General features: G+C 34.5%; 1 protein-coding gene across 5 annotated transcripts in view; it reads left to right on the top strand.

Annotated features, from left to right (window-relative positions):
• Nucleotides 1–17,171, top strand: part of Rps6ka6 (ribosomal protein S6 kinase A6) — a 179,106-nt gene that overhangs the window by 73,843 nt on the left and 88,092 nt on the right. For 2 of the 5 annotated variants that reach the window (XM_042668598.1, XM_042668596.1), the window contains exon 2: nucleotides 11,043–11,102. The exons of the other annotated variants lie outside the window; for them this stretch is intronic. In XM_042668598.1, coding sequence (XP_042524532.1) covers nucleotides 11,043–11,102 — 60 coding nt within the window. The remainder of the gene's footprint in view (nucleotides 1–11,042; nucleotides 11,103–17,171) is intronic. 5 annotated transcript variants of the gene reach the window in all.

Raw genomic sequence — 17,171 nt, 5'->3', positions numbered from 1 at the left:
TTCAGACTGGCCTCTAACTTTGATCCTTCAGTTAGCCACTTAGAAGCTAGTAATTCAGTAGTACCTGGCAACAACTATACAGTTTCTTTTTTTTACCTCTTAAGTATATCTAGCATAATTGAGAAAAGTGTAGGCCATTTGATGATCACGTACTCTATACCAGAAATTATTACACACTTCATATTCATTTATTTGTGGTTGCAATTCCAATGTGTTATTTATTTAGATCAGATAAAAGAGCTGTTATATATGGTTAAAAAAGACTTTTTAAGCACTGATAAAAATTTCTGTGTGTCAAATGGAATGGCACGGAAATTATTTTTACACCTTAAAACTCTAATGAGTTGAACTAAACTTTCAGCAAAGTAGTCTAATTTTCCTTGTTGAATTTACGGCTTCGAAAAAGCAATTGAATAAAACAATTATAAAAGAAAAAAAAACAGACATTCCACAAAACTAATCATACCAAATGTTCTTATCACAATAAAGCAGCATTTGTAAGTTTACATGAAATCCTGAGATATTGAGATCTCAGCACAGAGGCAGTATTAAAAATATTCTTCAGCAAAACTAATTGATCCTATGAGTTACCTAGTATATTTATAAAAAATACAAGTTCCTCAACTCTACTTTTGTCTTTAGTTTTATTCACTCCTCAAAATAGAGTAATTTTAGAGTAATTTTTAAGTTGTTATGTAAAGATTATGTACAGAGGGGTTACAATTATATGTCAGATTATGAGTACAGTTCTTTTTGAGCAGTGCCACCCCTTCCCTTGCTTTCTCCCATTCTTTCCTTCCTGTCTCCACCAACAAGGTGTATAGTTCATTTTTAGCATAGTGTCTAGTGTATTTTTTTACCCTTTGTCCCACCATTTCTGTGTTTCCTCTTTACCCTACCAAAAACAGATAAACTTACAAACAAGATAAAAGCTACAGAAAACAAAAACATCAACAAAGGGGACAAAAACCTCTTGTTTCCATTTCTTGTAGTTCATTTTGATAAATATCACTTTTTATGATCATATGCCCATAGCTCCTAAGAATATCCTCCTTTGATCTCATTGTGTGAATGTCTAGAGACCTGTATAATTTATCATGTCCAAGTGTATTTCTTTTTAAGAGATAAAAAATTATGCAAGGTAGTGGAAGAAACATCTGGAATTTAAACCTACATTGTTTTTTTTTGTCAGTTGTAGGACTTGAACTTTGGGCCTGGGCGCTGTCCCTGAGCTCTTTAGCTCCAGGCAAGTGCTCTACCTCTTAAGCCACAGTGCCACTTCCAGTTTTCTGGTGGTTAATTAGAGATAAGAGTCTCACAGACTTTCCTGCCCAGAAAGTCTCCTGTTCCTTTCCTCTGTACATTGCTGTCTGCCCCAGAAAACAATATTAAAATAAGGAGCTGTATATTGAAGTTGTTGGCATCTTTGTAAGATTAGTAGCCAGGACTGTTGCTTTAGTAGCCATACATTTCTACTCACTTAAAAGTTAACGTCACAGTAATTATGCTTTCTTATTCATAGACTTTATAATTTATAGGCAAAAGTATATGACCTAGAATCTCTGAAATAATTTTGAAAAAGAATAATATGTAATGGATCAGTTTACTGGATATTAAGTTTTACCATATAACCGCAGTAATTAAAACAATGAGGTATTAGTGGCAGGAAAGGTATATAATAAGTGGGACAGAATCAGAGAACCCAGAAATAGACCTACATAATAATTCTCATCTAGCTTTTTTTTTTGTCAGTCTTCAGCTCAAGGTGAGTACTCTACCACTTGAGCCACAGTGCCACTTCCAGGGCCTCATGTATGCGAGGCAGGCACTCTGCCAACTCAGCCACCTTCCCAGCCCTCAACTAGCTTTTAAAAAACAAAAACTAATACAGGTAATACAAAAACTAATACAGCCCATTCAGGGCTGGGAAGGTGGCTCAGTGGTAGAGCACTTGTCTTGCATGCATGAGGCCCTGGGTTGGATTCCTCAGCACCACATAAGCAAAAAGAAAAAAGCCGGAAGTGGCACTGTGGCTCAAGTGGTAGAGCGCTAGCCTTGAGCTGAAGAGCTGAGGGACAGCGCCCAGGCCCAGAGTTCAGGTCCCACGACTGGACTCAAAAAAAAAGAAAAGGCTACCCATTCATATATTTCATTTTGTTTCTTTAATACAGTATTAAAAGAGGGATTTACATTATGTGATAAAGTATTTGAATGAATTGAGATTAGCCACAATTTAAGAACTAAGAAAAATGATTCATTGGTTTGATAAGGAAAACTTTTGCATTACTGACCAAGTGCAAAGCCATGAGTTCAAACTGCAGTATTGCCAAAGCAAAATAAAAATGCTTTGGATTCATGCATGTTCACCTAGGCAAATACGTCTGACTTTTACAAATAAAAATGTGAAAAGTAGTCACTTGAAAAAATTCTAGCAATTTTCTTGTTTTTGAGCATCTGTTGCAATAAAGCAAATTACCTTTCTTTGACCATTGAACTTGTTTATGCTTTCTGCCACAGAAGAATATTGATTGGATTATATTTAAGTTAAAGATCACTCCTGTAATCCTAGCTACACAGGAGGCTGAGATCTGAGGATTGAGGTTCAAAGCCAGCCGGGGCAGGAACATCTGTGAGACTCTTAACTCCAATAAACCACTAGAAAACCGGAAGTGGCACTGTGGCTCAAGTGGTAGAGTGCTCGCCTTGAGCTGAAGAGTGCAGGGATAGTGCCCAGGCCCAGAGTTCAACCCCAAGACCACCACCACCACCAACAACAAAAAATACAAAAAAAATGTAACACATAAAAAAATTTAGCAAACATTAGGGAATCATTTTGTTACAATTTTCCCAAAGTTTATACATGTCCCCAAATTATCATTTTGTTTAAAGCAATATATTTTTGTTTAAAGCAATATATGTTTTTTCTTTCTTGTGATTGTTTCTAACATATTTATAAGATGATTTCTTTGTTGCTTTGTATGTCCCTCCCCCACGGTATAACCCCTGCTTTCATTGTATTTGATGTTGGTATAATTTGTGGAGAGAAAGGGAAAAAACAAATCGTTTAAATAGGGATACAAGTGGACCCATTGCAACAATGAGATGTACAAGTTTTTATGTCGAAAAACGAATTTTACAACTTTGGGGGGGGGAGATGGGAAGGGATGGGAAGGGGAAACAAAGGAGGAGGCAACAATGCTTGATAAGAAATGTACTCATTACCTTGCCCATGTAATTGAAACCCCTCTGTATGGTATTTTCACAATTAAAAAATGTAAAAAAAATTTTACTGTTGATTTTTTTAATATTATCTAAATGAATGGCTTTTTAACTGGGTACTTTGGGCTCCTGCATTGATAGTGAAATGATGAAGTTTGTAGTAGTTGGTTTGATGGGTGAGCAAAATCACTTTAGAAGAAGTGATAATTTTTTCAATTTAGCAATATTTGATTGAGTATATTCCACATATAACTTGTTGAAGTACATGCTGAAACTATGTCATAAAACAGCTGATAGAGCAATCATAGAATCCTGCTGACAATCTGTTTTGCTGGCCATTTTATTTTATTTATTTTAAGGGATTAATTTTTGTGCTAGTCCTAGAGTTTGAACTTGGGCCTGGGTTCTGTCCCTTGGATTTTTTGCCAAAAGCTGGCATAACAAATCTTGAGCCGCAGCTCCACTTCTGGCTTTTGGGTAGTTAATGGGAGAAACTCATCATTATCAAAGCTCATTCTTTTAAATAGCTAGGATTACAAGTTTGAACCACCAACTCCTGGCCTGACTATTTTATTTCATGAGATAGTTTTTGTGTGTAGCTCAGGTTTGCCTGAACTATGATCCTTCTGCCCCAACCTCCCAAATTTTGGAAATATTGTTTGGAAAAAAGTTTAAAAAGACTCAAAAGACACTGTAGTAAAGTAAGGTGAAATAGGGGTAAAGTTTTATGAAATTATGAATGTACTTTGTGGGTAATGCAATAGCCTGTGTGTAGAATAATAATTATGATGATAGAATAATTTTAGTTTTTCTTTCATTGCTGGCCAACTAAGTTTTAAGCCACTTTTTAGGTTATGTTTACTATTTAAAAATTCTATAGTTTATGACAAGCCCAGTGGCTCTCTCCTATTACCCTGGCTACTCAGCAGGCTGAGACCTGGAGGACCTCAGTTTGAAAACAGCCCAGGCAGAAACATCTGTGAAACTCCGATTTCTAATTAACCAACAAAATGTCACACTGGAGACATGGCTTAAGTGGCGGTACACCAGCCATGAGCAAAAAGGAGAGTGAGAACTCAAGGCTCTGGGTTAAAGTCCCAGTATTGACACAAAAATTACCTAGTTTAAACCAGAGAATAATTTAAAGTGGCATGATTTTTTTTTCTAGAAAGGGCCAGAGTATATGTACTTGAGGTTTGGTGGCCACATATAACCTATGTCACTTTAAAAAATTAGTTTTTAAGGACCTAACCACATAAAAACGAACAATTCTTAGTTTGTGGGCCATCTAAAATGGGCAGAATTTGACCCATAAATTAATGATTTTCAAATTCAGTTTGTGATACCTATAGTGATCTTGAAAATTGTATTGAGGGTGAAGAAGTTAACTCTGAAAAAATATAACCTTTTGGAATAATTTCCATACAAGATATAAAATACAAAAAAGCACGGTTTTTGAAAGAAATCTGATGACTAATGAAAGCTAATGGCTTTTACAATTTTAAAGTCAGAGATGATAAGAAAAATGACACTGGAAATACATTATAAAACTAGCTTTCAAAGTTGGTTTTAGACATTTCAAGTAAGAAAATAGAAGAACAAATGCACCAGTTAATATTTTAATATATATATTCATCTAGATCTCGAATTCAATCATATTCCACAAGTACTTTTCAATAGTATTAGGTCCTGGAATTATGAAAAATAATAAAATACTATGCTCTGGTGGCTCACACCTGTAATCCTAGCTACTCAAGAGGCTGAGAGGAGCTGTGACTCAAGTAGTAGAGTGTTAGTTTTGAGCAGAAATGCTCAGGGACAGTGCCAGGCCCTGAGTTCAAGCCCTGGGACACCATCTTCCCACCCCCTGAATAATAAGATATATAGGTTTTTGTTTCTGGGAGCTGATAGTCAGATAGAGATGTGGATCCAGATAGTCAAACAGTGTTTATTGATAGAAATCTCTGTAGTAGCAAGTAGAAGGAATACGGGAAATAAGGAAAGGTGTTACATTGTGATTTGATACAAGTTAGATGAGTTAACATTCAAGTGTAGGAAATTTCACTGTGATTCTATGGTTAAATTTGATTGTTTTTATGCCTTGATTTGAACTGTGGACAGCTAGTTCATTTTGCAGCTAAGCATCATAATTTTTCTTAAATATTTCAGTCAGGGAATTGCTCATGCATGTGTGAGTGCATGCATGCACGCACACACACACGCATGCACACACTCACACACACAGGAGAAAAGTCCTTCCAACCAATTTGGAACAGATTAGCTCTTTCTTAACTGTTCCCTGAAACAGTGACATTGGTTAGGACTAACCTACTGAGATAAAAAAAAGTATAAGAATATATAACATAACTAGAAAGCCTGAAAAGATCAAAGCAAATTACTTCTAGTGAATGTATAGGTTGCATCTGACTTCCCACAATAGTATTTTTTTACCTTTATTCTTTTTTTCATGTATTTTTTATTGTAAAAATACTCTACAGAGAGGTTACAGTTACATGAGTAGGGTAATGATTACCTATCAAGCATTGTTACCTCGTCCTTTGTTTTTCCCCACCATCCCTTCCCTTCCCACCTCCCCAACTCCTCCCTCCCCCGCCCCGAAATTGTAAAGTTTGTTCTCAACATAGTGTCTTGTATATCTCATTGTTACAGTGGGTCAACCTGTATCCTTATTTAAGCATTTTGTTATATCCCTTCCCCTCCCCAAATTATAAAAATGTATATGCCAGATGCAGGACACCAGAATCAAATACAGTGAAAACAGGGGTTATACCATGGGGGAAGAACATACAAAAGAAACAAAAAAAATCACATAGTGCATTATAAGTACATTATAAACAATCGCAAGAAAGAAAAAATCACTTGTGGCCCTGTCTTGGGGCTCATTTCGCTTGACATCATCTTATATAGTCATATGTACGTACGTGTTTAAAATAATAAATTTCTCCATAACTGTAACTAAACCTAGATTAAAAGTGAACATAAAAATTGAACTTTCTGTAGAATACAAAACAAAGGAAAAACAAAGATGGTTTATTTTTGGAAATACCATGCCAAAGGACTAGAGAAGTGGATAAATTGTCTTACGGTAAAATACAGAAAGGTAATTTTTCGCTTCTCCAATTTTTTCTTCCTTCCCTCCTTCCTGTCTTCCTTGCTTCTCTTTCCTTTTCCCCTCCCTCCCTCCTTTCCTTCCTTCCTTCTCTTTCTTCTCCCGCCCTCTCTTTCTCTGTCTCTCTGTCTGTCTTTGTGCGAATATTAGCTGTTGAACTCAGAACTTGAAGCTCTTATTTGTTTGTTTGTTTGTTTTTTTGCTCGAAGGCTGATGCTCTACCATGCAAGCCATACCTCCTTTTCTCTAATTTGTTATTCTTAAAGCAAGGAGTGTATGCATATGTGTATGTACCTATATGGATTGGTTTGGGAAATTATTTTCAAGTTCACTGAATGATTAAATTATTATTTTAAACATTATCTCATAAAAACATATGAAAACTAAAACTACTAGGTCAATAGTTTATGATCAAGTAACACAATTTTGATTTACAGACACATTGTTTATTGTATAAAGATGACATTCATTTTGGTGAATTTTTTTTTTGGGGGGTCCGGTTGTGGGGCCTGAACTCTGGGCCTGGGCGCTGTTCCTCAGCTCTTCAGCTCAAGACTAGCGCTCTACCCCTTGAGCCACAGCGCCACTTCCAGCTTTTTTTCTTTTTGCTTATGTAGTGCTGAGGAATCAAACCCAGGGCGTCAGGCATGCAAGGCAAGCACTCTACCACTGAGCCACCTTCCCAGCCCCATTTTGGTGAAATTTAAAAATATTCTATAACCTTTCATTGATACATGATAATTATACTTTTTATATTTATGAGTTAGTGTAATGTTTTTATATATGTTTATAATGATCAAATTAGTGTCATTTTGCTTCAAATATTCATTACTTTCTAGTGAAAACATTCAAATTCTGTATTTGAAAGTATGTGATATATTAAAAAAATTGGTTAAGTAGTTGTACAAAGAAGTTTATGAATACAACTATTGTTACTAGCATTCTGCCAACACTAGAAAGTATTCCTTTGAACTATTTATTTGTGTGGGTTAACCAGTATTTCCTTTCTCCATCTTCTCCATATACTTTTGGCCTGTGATAACCACGCTTCTTTCTACTTCTAAGATCAACTTTAAAAAAATTCGATTTTGAGTTCATCCATAATTTGAAAATGTGAAATCTAAAGCTGTCCAAAATCCAGTGTTTTGAGTGCCACAGTATACCAAAGTGAAAAGTACTATATTAAACTTCTGTGATAAGTTGAAGTAAAAATATAGTCACACTAAAAGTTTTACATAAAATTAAGTTCAGAACCAAGAAGTGGAAATATTTTATGGTGGAAACAGGAATGGAGGGAGGAAGGTTAACCAAATGCAGTTGGTTTATTCAATGTGCACTATGTAACTGTGGGTAGGGATGAGAAGAGGAAAGTGGGGGAGAATGAAAGAAGGGTGACATTGACCAAGAAGCATTATACTCATAACTTGATTTATGGATTTGTAACCCCTTGGTACAACTACTTAATAATAACAATAATAATGCAAAAAATAAGTTCAGAATGCATGTATGTGTGTACACACATCTATATATGTCTATGTATTTATGTATGTGTGTATATATATAAAATAAGTTTTGTATTTAAAGTGTCATCTCAAAAATAATTAAGGTATATGCAGATATTCCACTTCCCCTCAAAAGTCCAAAACGTTCTTACTCCACATATTTCAAAGATTATTCCTTTTTATTTACACTGTGACTAGTTTATTTCATTTAGCATAATATCATCTAGGCTCATCCATGTTGCCTTAAATGACAAGATTTCATTTTATTTTGTGATTGTCTAGTATTCTAGTATATAAATACACCATATTTTCTTCATCTGTTCATCCACTGATGGACATTTAGGTTGATCATGTATTCTTGCTTTTGGAAATATATTTTCATTAAACATAAGAGTATAGATATCTCAACATAATAATTTCATTTTTCCTTTTTAAGTTTTTATAAGGATTTATTTAAATATAACAGGGTAAAAGTTGGAAAAAATAAGAAAAGAATGAAGGAAAATTTCTTGTTCTTCATGCAGAAAATGGGAGTAAAGACTCCCTAATTTCATTTTTTTGGGGTATAGTACAGGCATGTGCTAGCTTCTTAATTTTTAGCAGTGTTGAGCAATATGTATGACAGTGATTCCATAAGATCGCATTTCCTAGTAAGATTGTACCTATCTTAGTTTGAGTAAGTATATTCTATAATGTTCACACAATAAAAATGCTTAAGGACACATTTCTCAGAACATCTTGTCAGTAAGCAAGGCATTAATATGTACCCAGTCGTGACATTATTGTTTTTGTGGTAGTAGTTCTATTTTTAGTTTTTGTGAAATCTCCTTGCTCTTCTTCCTAAAATCTAACTGAAATGTTTGTTATACTTTTTTCTTTTTTTTCAAGTTTTTTAAAAAAATTTATTTTATTGTAAAGGTGCTGTACAGAGGGGTTTTATGTCTTTTTTAAAAGTTTTTTTTATTGTGAAAATACTGTACAGTTACATGAGCAAGGTAATGAGTACATTTCTTTTCAAGGATTGTTGCCTCTTTTGTTTTTCCCCTACCATCCCTTCCCTTCCACCTCCACAACTACACTCCCCCTCTGCGCCGCCCCCCTCCCCCCAAATTGTAAAGTGAAGTAAGCCAGGCCCAAAGAAACATAGGTCCCATGGTTTCCTTATTTGCAATAATTAGTATATGTCTGGGACAAGTAGAAAAGGTCAAAAGCTATATACATATGACCAGATAATACGAAGTTAAACGAAGTGAACCTCAAGATAAGGACACAAGTGTTTTTTTCTTTTTGCTATTGTTTCTAACATATTTATAAGGTACCATATGATATTTTTTGTTGTTTTGTATGTCCCTCCCCCACGGTACAACCCCTGATTTCACTGTATTTGATGTTGGTATAATTTGGGGAGGGGAAGGGAAAAAACAAAATGTTTAAATAGGGATACAGGTTGACCCATTGTAACAGTGAGATGTACAAGACACTATGTTGAAAAAATGAACTTTACAACTTTCTTTATTTTTGTTTTGGCAGAAAATATTCACAGCATTGCACTCTAACCAACTGAGCAAGCTGGCTACAAATCATCATGCATTTATTAGTCATTTGTCAGACATAATCTCTTGTTATCTTGGCAAAGGAAACAGTACATTAAACACAAATCCTCGGTCTTCTTCCTGTCCCAGTTCCTAGCAACCACTAGACTCCGTTTTGTCTCTATTAATTTGACTTCTCTGGGTACTCCATATAAGTGGATCATACAGCATTTATAGTTTTGAAACTAGCTAATTTAATTTAGATTGATGTCTTTAAGATTCATCCATGTTTCAGTATGTGTCAGAATTTTTTTCCTTTTTAAGGCTGAAAAATACCCCCATTGTATGTATATACTGCATTTTGTTTGTTCATCTGTTCACACAGCTTGTTCACACAGGCTGCTTCTGGCCTTTTATCTGTTGTGAATAATGCTGTTATGAGTATGGATGTACAGATATTTCTTTGAGACCCTACTTCCAGCACTTTTGAGTCTGTACCCAGAAGGTAAATTGCTGTACAATATGCTCATTCTATTCTTAATGTTTTGAAGACTAACTATACATTAGACATTCTATTTTATCACCAACATAATACTGAGGTCACACTTTCTCCACATTTGCACCTATTTTATTTGTTTATTTTTTATTGTCAAGGCTATACTGAAATTTTTTGGAAAAAATAAGTTTCATTATACATTCTGGGTTTAGTATGAGTTGTGCATTTATCTTCTACATCTTTCATAGTAAGAAAGACATTCTTTTGCTAAATCATGTTCAGAGGAATAATTGTCAAGAAATGGAAAGTAGAATTAGGTTTTTTATACTGTATTTGTAATTGATTTTCTAGAAAGCAGTGTTAAATAACAAAGATAACTGCTCTGTTTTTCCTCTTTTTTTTTTACAATAAGCATATATTAATTGCACTGAAAGATTTCATTGTAATATTTTCATGTAACTGTTCAGCTCTTAATTTATCAGCCCTAATTGGCTGAATGTTTTAAATATTTGTAATATTTTTTCCTGAGTTATTTAGTAGCATGTTATTGACAGTTTCATGTCAATAAAATGAGAACAAAGACATTAGTGTAATAAAGATGTATGTCTAAAGTATTAAATGGTAAAATATATCTCTAGAAATTTTAGGGGAAAGTTTTTAAATTACAGTTTTATTCAGTAATATTGATTGTAATGATTATTTCTATATAACAATTTATTACAAATATAGTAGATTAAAATGAAGATGCATTTATTATCTCACAGTTTCTATTGGCCAGGAATCTGAGCATGACTCAACTAGGTTCTCTGCTTAACATAAACCTGTAATCAAGGGTTTGGCTCTTCTGCATTCTTATCTTGAGGTTTGACTTGGGAAGAATCTATTTCTAAACACCCGCAGATTCTTGGCATAATTCCTTTCCTTATGGTTGTAGTATGGAAGATGCTGACTTCTTGTGTAGTGTTGACTGGTGATTTTTTTCCCTCAGTTCCTAGCTACCTGTAACTCCTAGAGAATGACCATTATCCCTTGATATGTGAGCTTCCTCAACATGACTACTTACTTAAGTCATGCCATTAGAGTCTTTACAGTCCTTTATGACAATGTGATCATGTAAGTGAAATCCCATCACCTCTGCTATTTTCTTTTTGTTTGTAATACAGCCACAGGTTATGTTCACAGTGAAGAGGACAGAAATTATACAAAGGCATGAACACGAAGAGGTGAGGATTGTGGGGGGGGGCCATCTTAAAGTGTGACTGCTTTATTGATCAACTGTGCAAAAATCGTTTCTGTTATTGGCTTAATGCAGTAGAGATACATAGACTACTCTGGGTAGATGTCGACCCACATCAAATTTTAGATAAGTTTTTTTCTAATTATTTAAATGAAGTTAAAATTTTGAAGAAGTATTCTTTATAAAAGTTACAAGTTGCTAACATACACTAGAAGCTGATTTGACAAAATTTTTTCTTTAGAATGTTGAGTTCTTAAACATTTTTAATACTAGGTACTATAAAAATGCAATGATATTGTTTACCAGGTACATTTTGATGATCCTGGAGACTACTTTTAAGTTTATAATACTATCAAATGTGTTGTGGAAACTTTTTTTACATATGTCGTGATAATCAAGTTGTTAATTTACATCACCTATATTTATTCCTTCTTTCTGATTAGTTCTCTCTTAATTGTGTATCTATCTACTGTTTTGCTGTAATTTTCAATACCATGGTACTAGTTCTGTTATTCCCCAGCACAACACTGAGAAATAAGTGTACTGTATATGTGACTCATTCAAATTCATTTTATTTCTAGTTCCTTCAGACTCACAGCTTCATGATAAATTAGTCATAAGATAGTATTAATAGGAAGTAACCAACTAGTAGCTAGGTAACAGAAGAAAGCAATATTTTTGGTATGGATAATCCTTTTTTTATGCATCACCCTTTTCATGTAGAAAATCCTGGGAAGCCTTATCATAAAATTTAATTAGGATTTTTGATGTTTTGGTAGATGCCGAATATTGATGATGAATTTTTATGCTTTTAAAAAATATGAATTTATAAGATGATGCTAAGCGAAATGAACCCCAAGACAGGGACACAAGAGGTTTTATCTTTCTTGCTGTTGTTTTCAGTATACTTATAATGTACTATGTGATTTTTTTTGTTTCTTTTGTATGTTCTTCTCCCATGATATAACCCGTTTTCACTATATTTGAATCCAGTGCCCTGCATCTTGTATATACATTTTTATAATTTAGAGAAGGGAAGGGAAACAACAAAAAGCTTAAATAAGGATTCAGGTTGACCCATTGTAACTATGAGATGTACAAGACACTATGTTGAAAACGAACTTTACAACTTTGAGTTGGGAGAGAGGAGTTGAGGCGGTGGGGAGGGAAGGGATGGTAGGGGAAAAAAAAGGGAGTGGGTAACAATGCTTGATACCTTACTCATGTAATTGTAACCCCTTTCTACAGTATCTTTACAATAAAATATATATTATTAAAAAATCCTAAATTGTCTTTCTTTTTTTTTGAAGTGAGATGGTACCATAGAGGTATCATTTATTGAAATAAGGAAATCTATAGGAAGAGAAGATATGGGAGAGTCACAAATTCATTATTATATTGGTTATTTTTAAGAGGCATGTGAGAAGTTAAAGTGTCAAATACATAGTTGGATATATAATAAGAACTCATAAAGTCTTTGGGTAAATGTGAGTTGTATCAATAAATTAGTTGCTTGCAGAAAAAAATGTGGAATGAGATGGAAAATTAGCTTTAGGGCATGTCCTGAGTTGCTAAAGTGTTTCAAGGACATGGAAAATAAGTAGTAGTCAAGGAAATCTAAGAAAAGACTCAAAGAGGTGAGTGAATGATCATCTGTGACATGCTGCAGAGGGATAAGTGACATAAGAATTGACATACTTCCAATAGTTAAATAGACATTATTAATGATTTTTTTTAATTTTTAGAAGAAAGTTACTAGTTAAATAGATGAGACTGAGTAGTTTACATGTTACTAGTTGATTTTAAAGTTATATAGAATGAAAATATTATTTTTCATGTATAATTATGAGAAGAGACAAATTCATGTTGTATAAGCACCACAACAAACAAGATGAATATTTATAATTTCCCTGAATTCACACAATTTGCATTGTGTATTTTTATTTGTCCATATCCCTCTAACTACTAAACTCTCCTTAATAGTTTTGCTTTTTTCAGAATGTGCTATAAACAGAATAGCAGTTTATGATCCCTTATGACACTATCTTCTTTCATTTGCAATAATGTATTTGAGATTCATTCATGTTAAAGTGTATGTCAACAGATCATTTTTATTGCTTAATAGTATCTGTACTCTCCAATCCAAGCTCTGGAAATCAATGTTTGAATTCTTTCCCTACAGTTTGCCTCTTCAGTGTGATATTAATAGAATTGTTCAATATTTAGTATTCGGTGTTTGACCTCATTGAGTTGCCAAAATGCTTTTCAAATTTCTTCATGTTGTCTAGAGTAAATTGATCTTTCATTTCATTGAAGACTAATAGTATATTTACCCAGTGCAGGACACATGAATTGTTTTCAGTATATGCCAAAATTTGAATAAAGCTACTATAAATTTTCATGTATAGGTTGTTTTGCATAAGTTTCTGCTTAGGTGAGTTATTTTTTCACTGTTTTCTACCCTTGTTATTGCATATGAGAACTCCCAAAATCATTCAATTTGATTTTTCCTTTTGATATTTTCCACATACTTTTCATTTATTTTCCCACTTTTTTTCCTTCTTGAGTGGCTTAAGAAACATTTACCTTTGGGCCAGTTTTATTTATCCTGTTTATTTATCCTTCTTACATTACATTGTAAATTTATGCCTTACCAAATTTGTTAAACTTTCAGCTATTTCTTATTTTTAATATTTTATTGTAAAGATGATGTACAGCAGGGTTATAGTTACATAAGTCAGGTAATGAACATTTTGAACATTGTCACTCACTTCCTTGTTCTCTCCCAGTGTTCCCCCTCCTGTCCCTTCTCCACCCACATTGTATAATTCATTTCCAACATAGTGTCTAGTGAATATTACTGCTGAATTGGTTCACACTTTGTCCCACTGTTTCTGTACTTCCTGAACTTCCCTTCCCTAAATCAGTTAGACTTATATACAAGACAAAGGGTACACAAATCAAATACAGAGACAAGAGGGATAAACCAAGGCGTTATGTCCAAAGACGAACTTTACAACTTTGGAGGGGGGGGGCAGGTGGGGGGTCAGGATATAGCAACAATGCTTGATAAGAAATGTACTCATTCTCTTGACCATGTAATTGTAACTCCTCTGAACAGTATTTTCATAAGAAATTTTTTTTAAAAAAAGGGTTTTTAAAGTTTTCATCATAGAGGTCCTTCACTTCTTTGTTTAAGTTAATTCCTAGGTATTTTATTTTTTGTGGGGCTATTACAAATGGAGTTGCTTTCCTAATTTCAGCCACACTTTTCTCATTGTTGGCATACAGAAAAGCCATTGATTTTTGAGGGTTGATTTTATACCCTGCTACTTTGCCAAAGTTTTGAATCAGCTTGAGTATCTTGGGAGTGGAGTCTATGGGATTCTTTAAATACAAGATCATGTCATCTGCAAAGAGGGAGAGTTTTACTTCTTTCCCTATTTGGATCCCCTTTATGTTTGCATCTTGTCTTATTGCTGTAGCTAGGCATTCTAATACTAGATTAAAGAGCAGTGGAGAGAGTGCACATCCTTGTCTTGTTCCTGAGTTAAGAGGAAATGGCTTTAGTTTTCCACCATTAAGTATAATGCTGGCTGTAGGTTTGTCATATACAGCCTTTATTGTATTGAGGAATGTTCCATGGATTCCTAATTTTTTCCAGAACCTTCATCACAAAGGGGTGTTGGATCTTAGCAAATGCTTTTTCTGCGTCTATTGAGATAACCATGTGGTTCTTATCCTTGCTCTTGTTGATGTGATGAATTATATTAATTGATTTGCGTATATTGAACCAGCTTTGCATCCCTGAAAAGACTCCACATAGATCTCCCCTATGACCCAGCAATCCCACTTTTGGGCATTTACCCAAATAATCACAAAGAAGACCACACTAAAGCTACCAGCACAACTATGTTTATTGCAGCATTATTTACTATAGCTAAGATATGGAACCAACCCAGATGCCCCTCAGTAGATGAATGGATCAAGAAAATGTAGTATATTTACACAATGGAATTCTATTCCTCAATCAGAAAGAATAACCTTGCCCCATTTGTTAGGAAATGGAAAGACTTGGAAAAAATTATATTAAATGAAGTAAGCCAGGCTCAAAGAAAGATAGGTCCCATGGTTTCCCTTATTTGCAACAACTAGTATATGTCTGAGTCAAGCAGAAAAGGTCAGATAAGTTGATGTTAGGGAAATGAACCCTAAGATATGTATTCAAATGCTTTTTTCTTTCATGTGATTGTTTCTAACATATTTATAAGACCATTTCTTTGTTGCTTTGTATGTCCGTCCCCCCACGGTATAACCCCTGCTTTCACTGTATTTGATGTTGGTATAATTTGTGGAGGGGAAGGGAAAAAACAAATCGTTAAAACAGGGATACAGGTGGACCCATTGCAACAATGAGATGTAAGACGTTATGTCGAAAAACGAACTTTACAACTTTGGTGGGGGGGTAGGGGGGAGGAGGATTCAGTGGGGGGGAGGATGGGAAGGGATGGGAAGGGGGAAACCAAGGAGGAGGCTACAATGCTTGATAAGAAATGTATTCATTATCTTGCCCATGTAATTGTAATCCCTCTGTACAGTATTTTCACACAAAAAAAGGGAAAGAATAAAGAACTGCAAACAGTACAATAAAAAAACCCCTCTTGTTTCCATATCTTGGAATTCATTTCGATAAGTATCATTTTATATGGTCATGTACACATAGCTATTGAGCCCTTGTGATTCCCTCCTAAGAATACCCTCCTTTGGTTTCACTGTGTAATGCTTAGAGTTCTGTTTAATTATTTCTTTTTTAAAAATAGCTTTATTAAAAGCAATTTTTAAAAATATTTCTCATGGTTAAATTTATTTTTCTATTTTTTTTACATTTTTTATTGTGAAAATACTGTACGGGGGGTTACAATTACATGGGCAAAATAATGAGTACATTTCTTGTATGTAAGTCTCATGCATTATAATTCACCCTTTAAAATACATAATCCAGTATATTTATTTTATTTACAAATACATTTTTCCTCTTATCAAAAGGGAACATTGTGGTGAGTGCCAGTGGCTCACACCTTTAATCTTATCTACTCAGGAGGCTGAGATCTGAGGATTGTGGTTCGAAGACAACCTGGGCAGGAAAGTCCTTGGGACTATCTCCAATTAACCACCCCCGCAAAAAAAGAAGCCAGAAGTGAGCTGAGGCTCAAGAGTAGAGCACTAGACTTGAGCACAAAAGCTCAGTGACAGTGCCCAGAGTCCTGAGTTCAAGCCTAGACACACACACACACACACACACACACACACACACACACACACACACACACACACACACACACACACACACACACACACACACACACACACACACACACACACCTTCCCTCTCTTTTACCCCAGTCCTGAACAACCACTAATCTACACTTGGTTGTTATAGAATTCCCTGTTTTCAACATTTTGTGTTAAAGGTGTTGCCTTTATCATTTTACCTTTATCATTCTTTTTTGTTATTAGATATGGTTGCATGATGTAGTACAGAATTTCATGGAATTTGTGTTTTTTTTAGCCCTGGCCCTGGGAATAATTGGATTACAGGCTGCCCAACTGTCTTCATGACTCCATTACTTTTCTTTGTTTGTCAATACTTTTTTTTTTATAATTTTGGTGCCAGTCCTGGAACTTGAACTCAAGGTCTGGGTGCTGTCCCTGAGCTTTTTTTTTTTTTTTTTTTTTTTTTGCTATACTACTTGAGCGAGAGCCCCACTTCTGCCTTCTTTGCTGGTTAGTTGGAGATAAATGTCTGATGGACTTTTGTATTCTTGTTTTTTTTTGAACTGAGATCCTCAGATCTTATCCTCCTAAGTAGCTAAAATTACAGGTGTGAGCACCCAGTTAGTAGGAGTATTTTAATTCATCTTGTTAGGCAGTTACTCTACTCTTGTGCCTAACCTCCAGTCATTTTGTGTTTCTTTTATGTGTGTGTCTTCTCTATCTGGGTTTGAATTTAGGGCCCCGAGTTCTTTTTTTGTGTATAGTTTTTATTGTTCAGAGG

The sequence above is a fragment of the Dipodomys spectabilis genome, unplaced genomic scaffold, assembly GCF_019054845.1.
Source record: "Dipodomys spectabilis isolate Male_0828 unplaced genomic scaffold, ASM1905484v1 ptg000459l, whole genome shotgun sequence".
In the NCBI taxonomy this organism is placed as follows: Eukaryota; Metazoa; Chordata; class Mammalia; order Rodentia; family Heteromyidae; genus Dipodomys; species Dipodomys spectabilis.
This window is presented reverse-complemented; position numbering and strand designations above follow the sequence as displayed.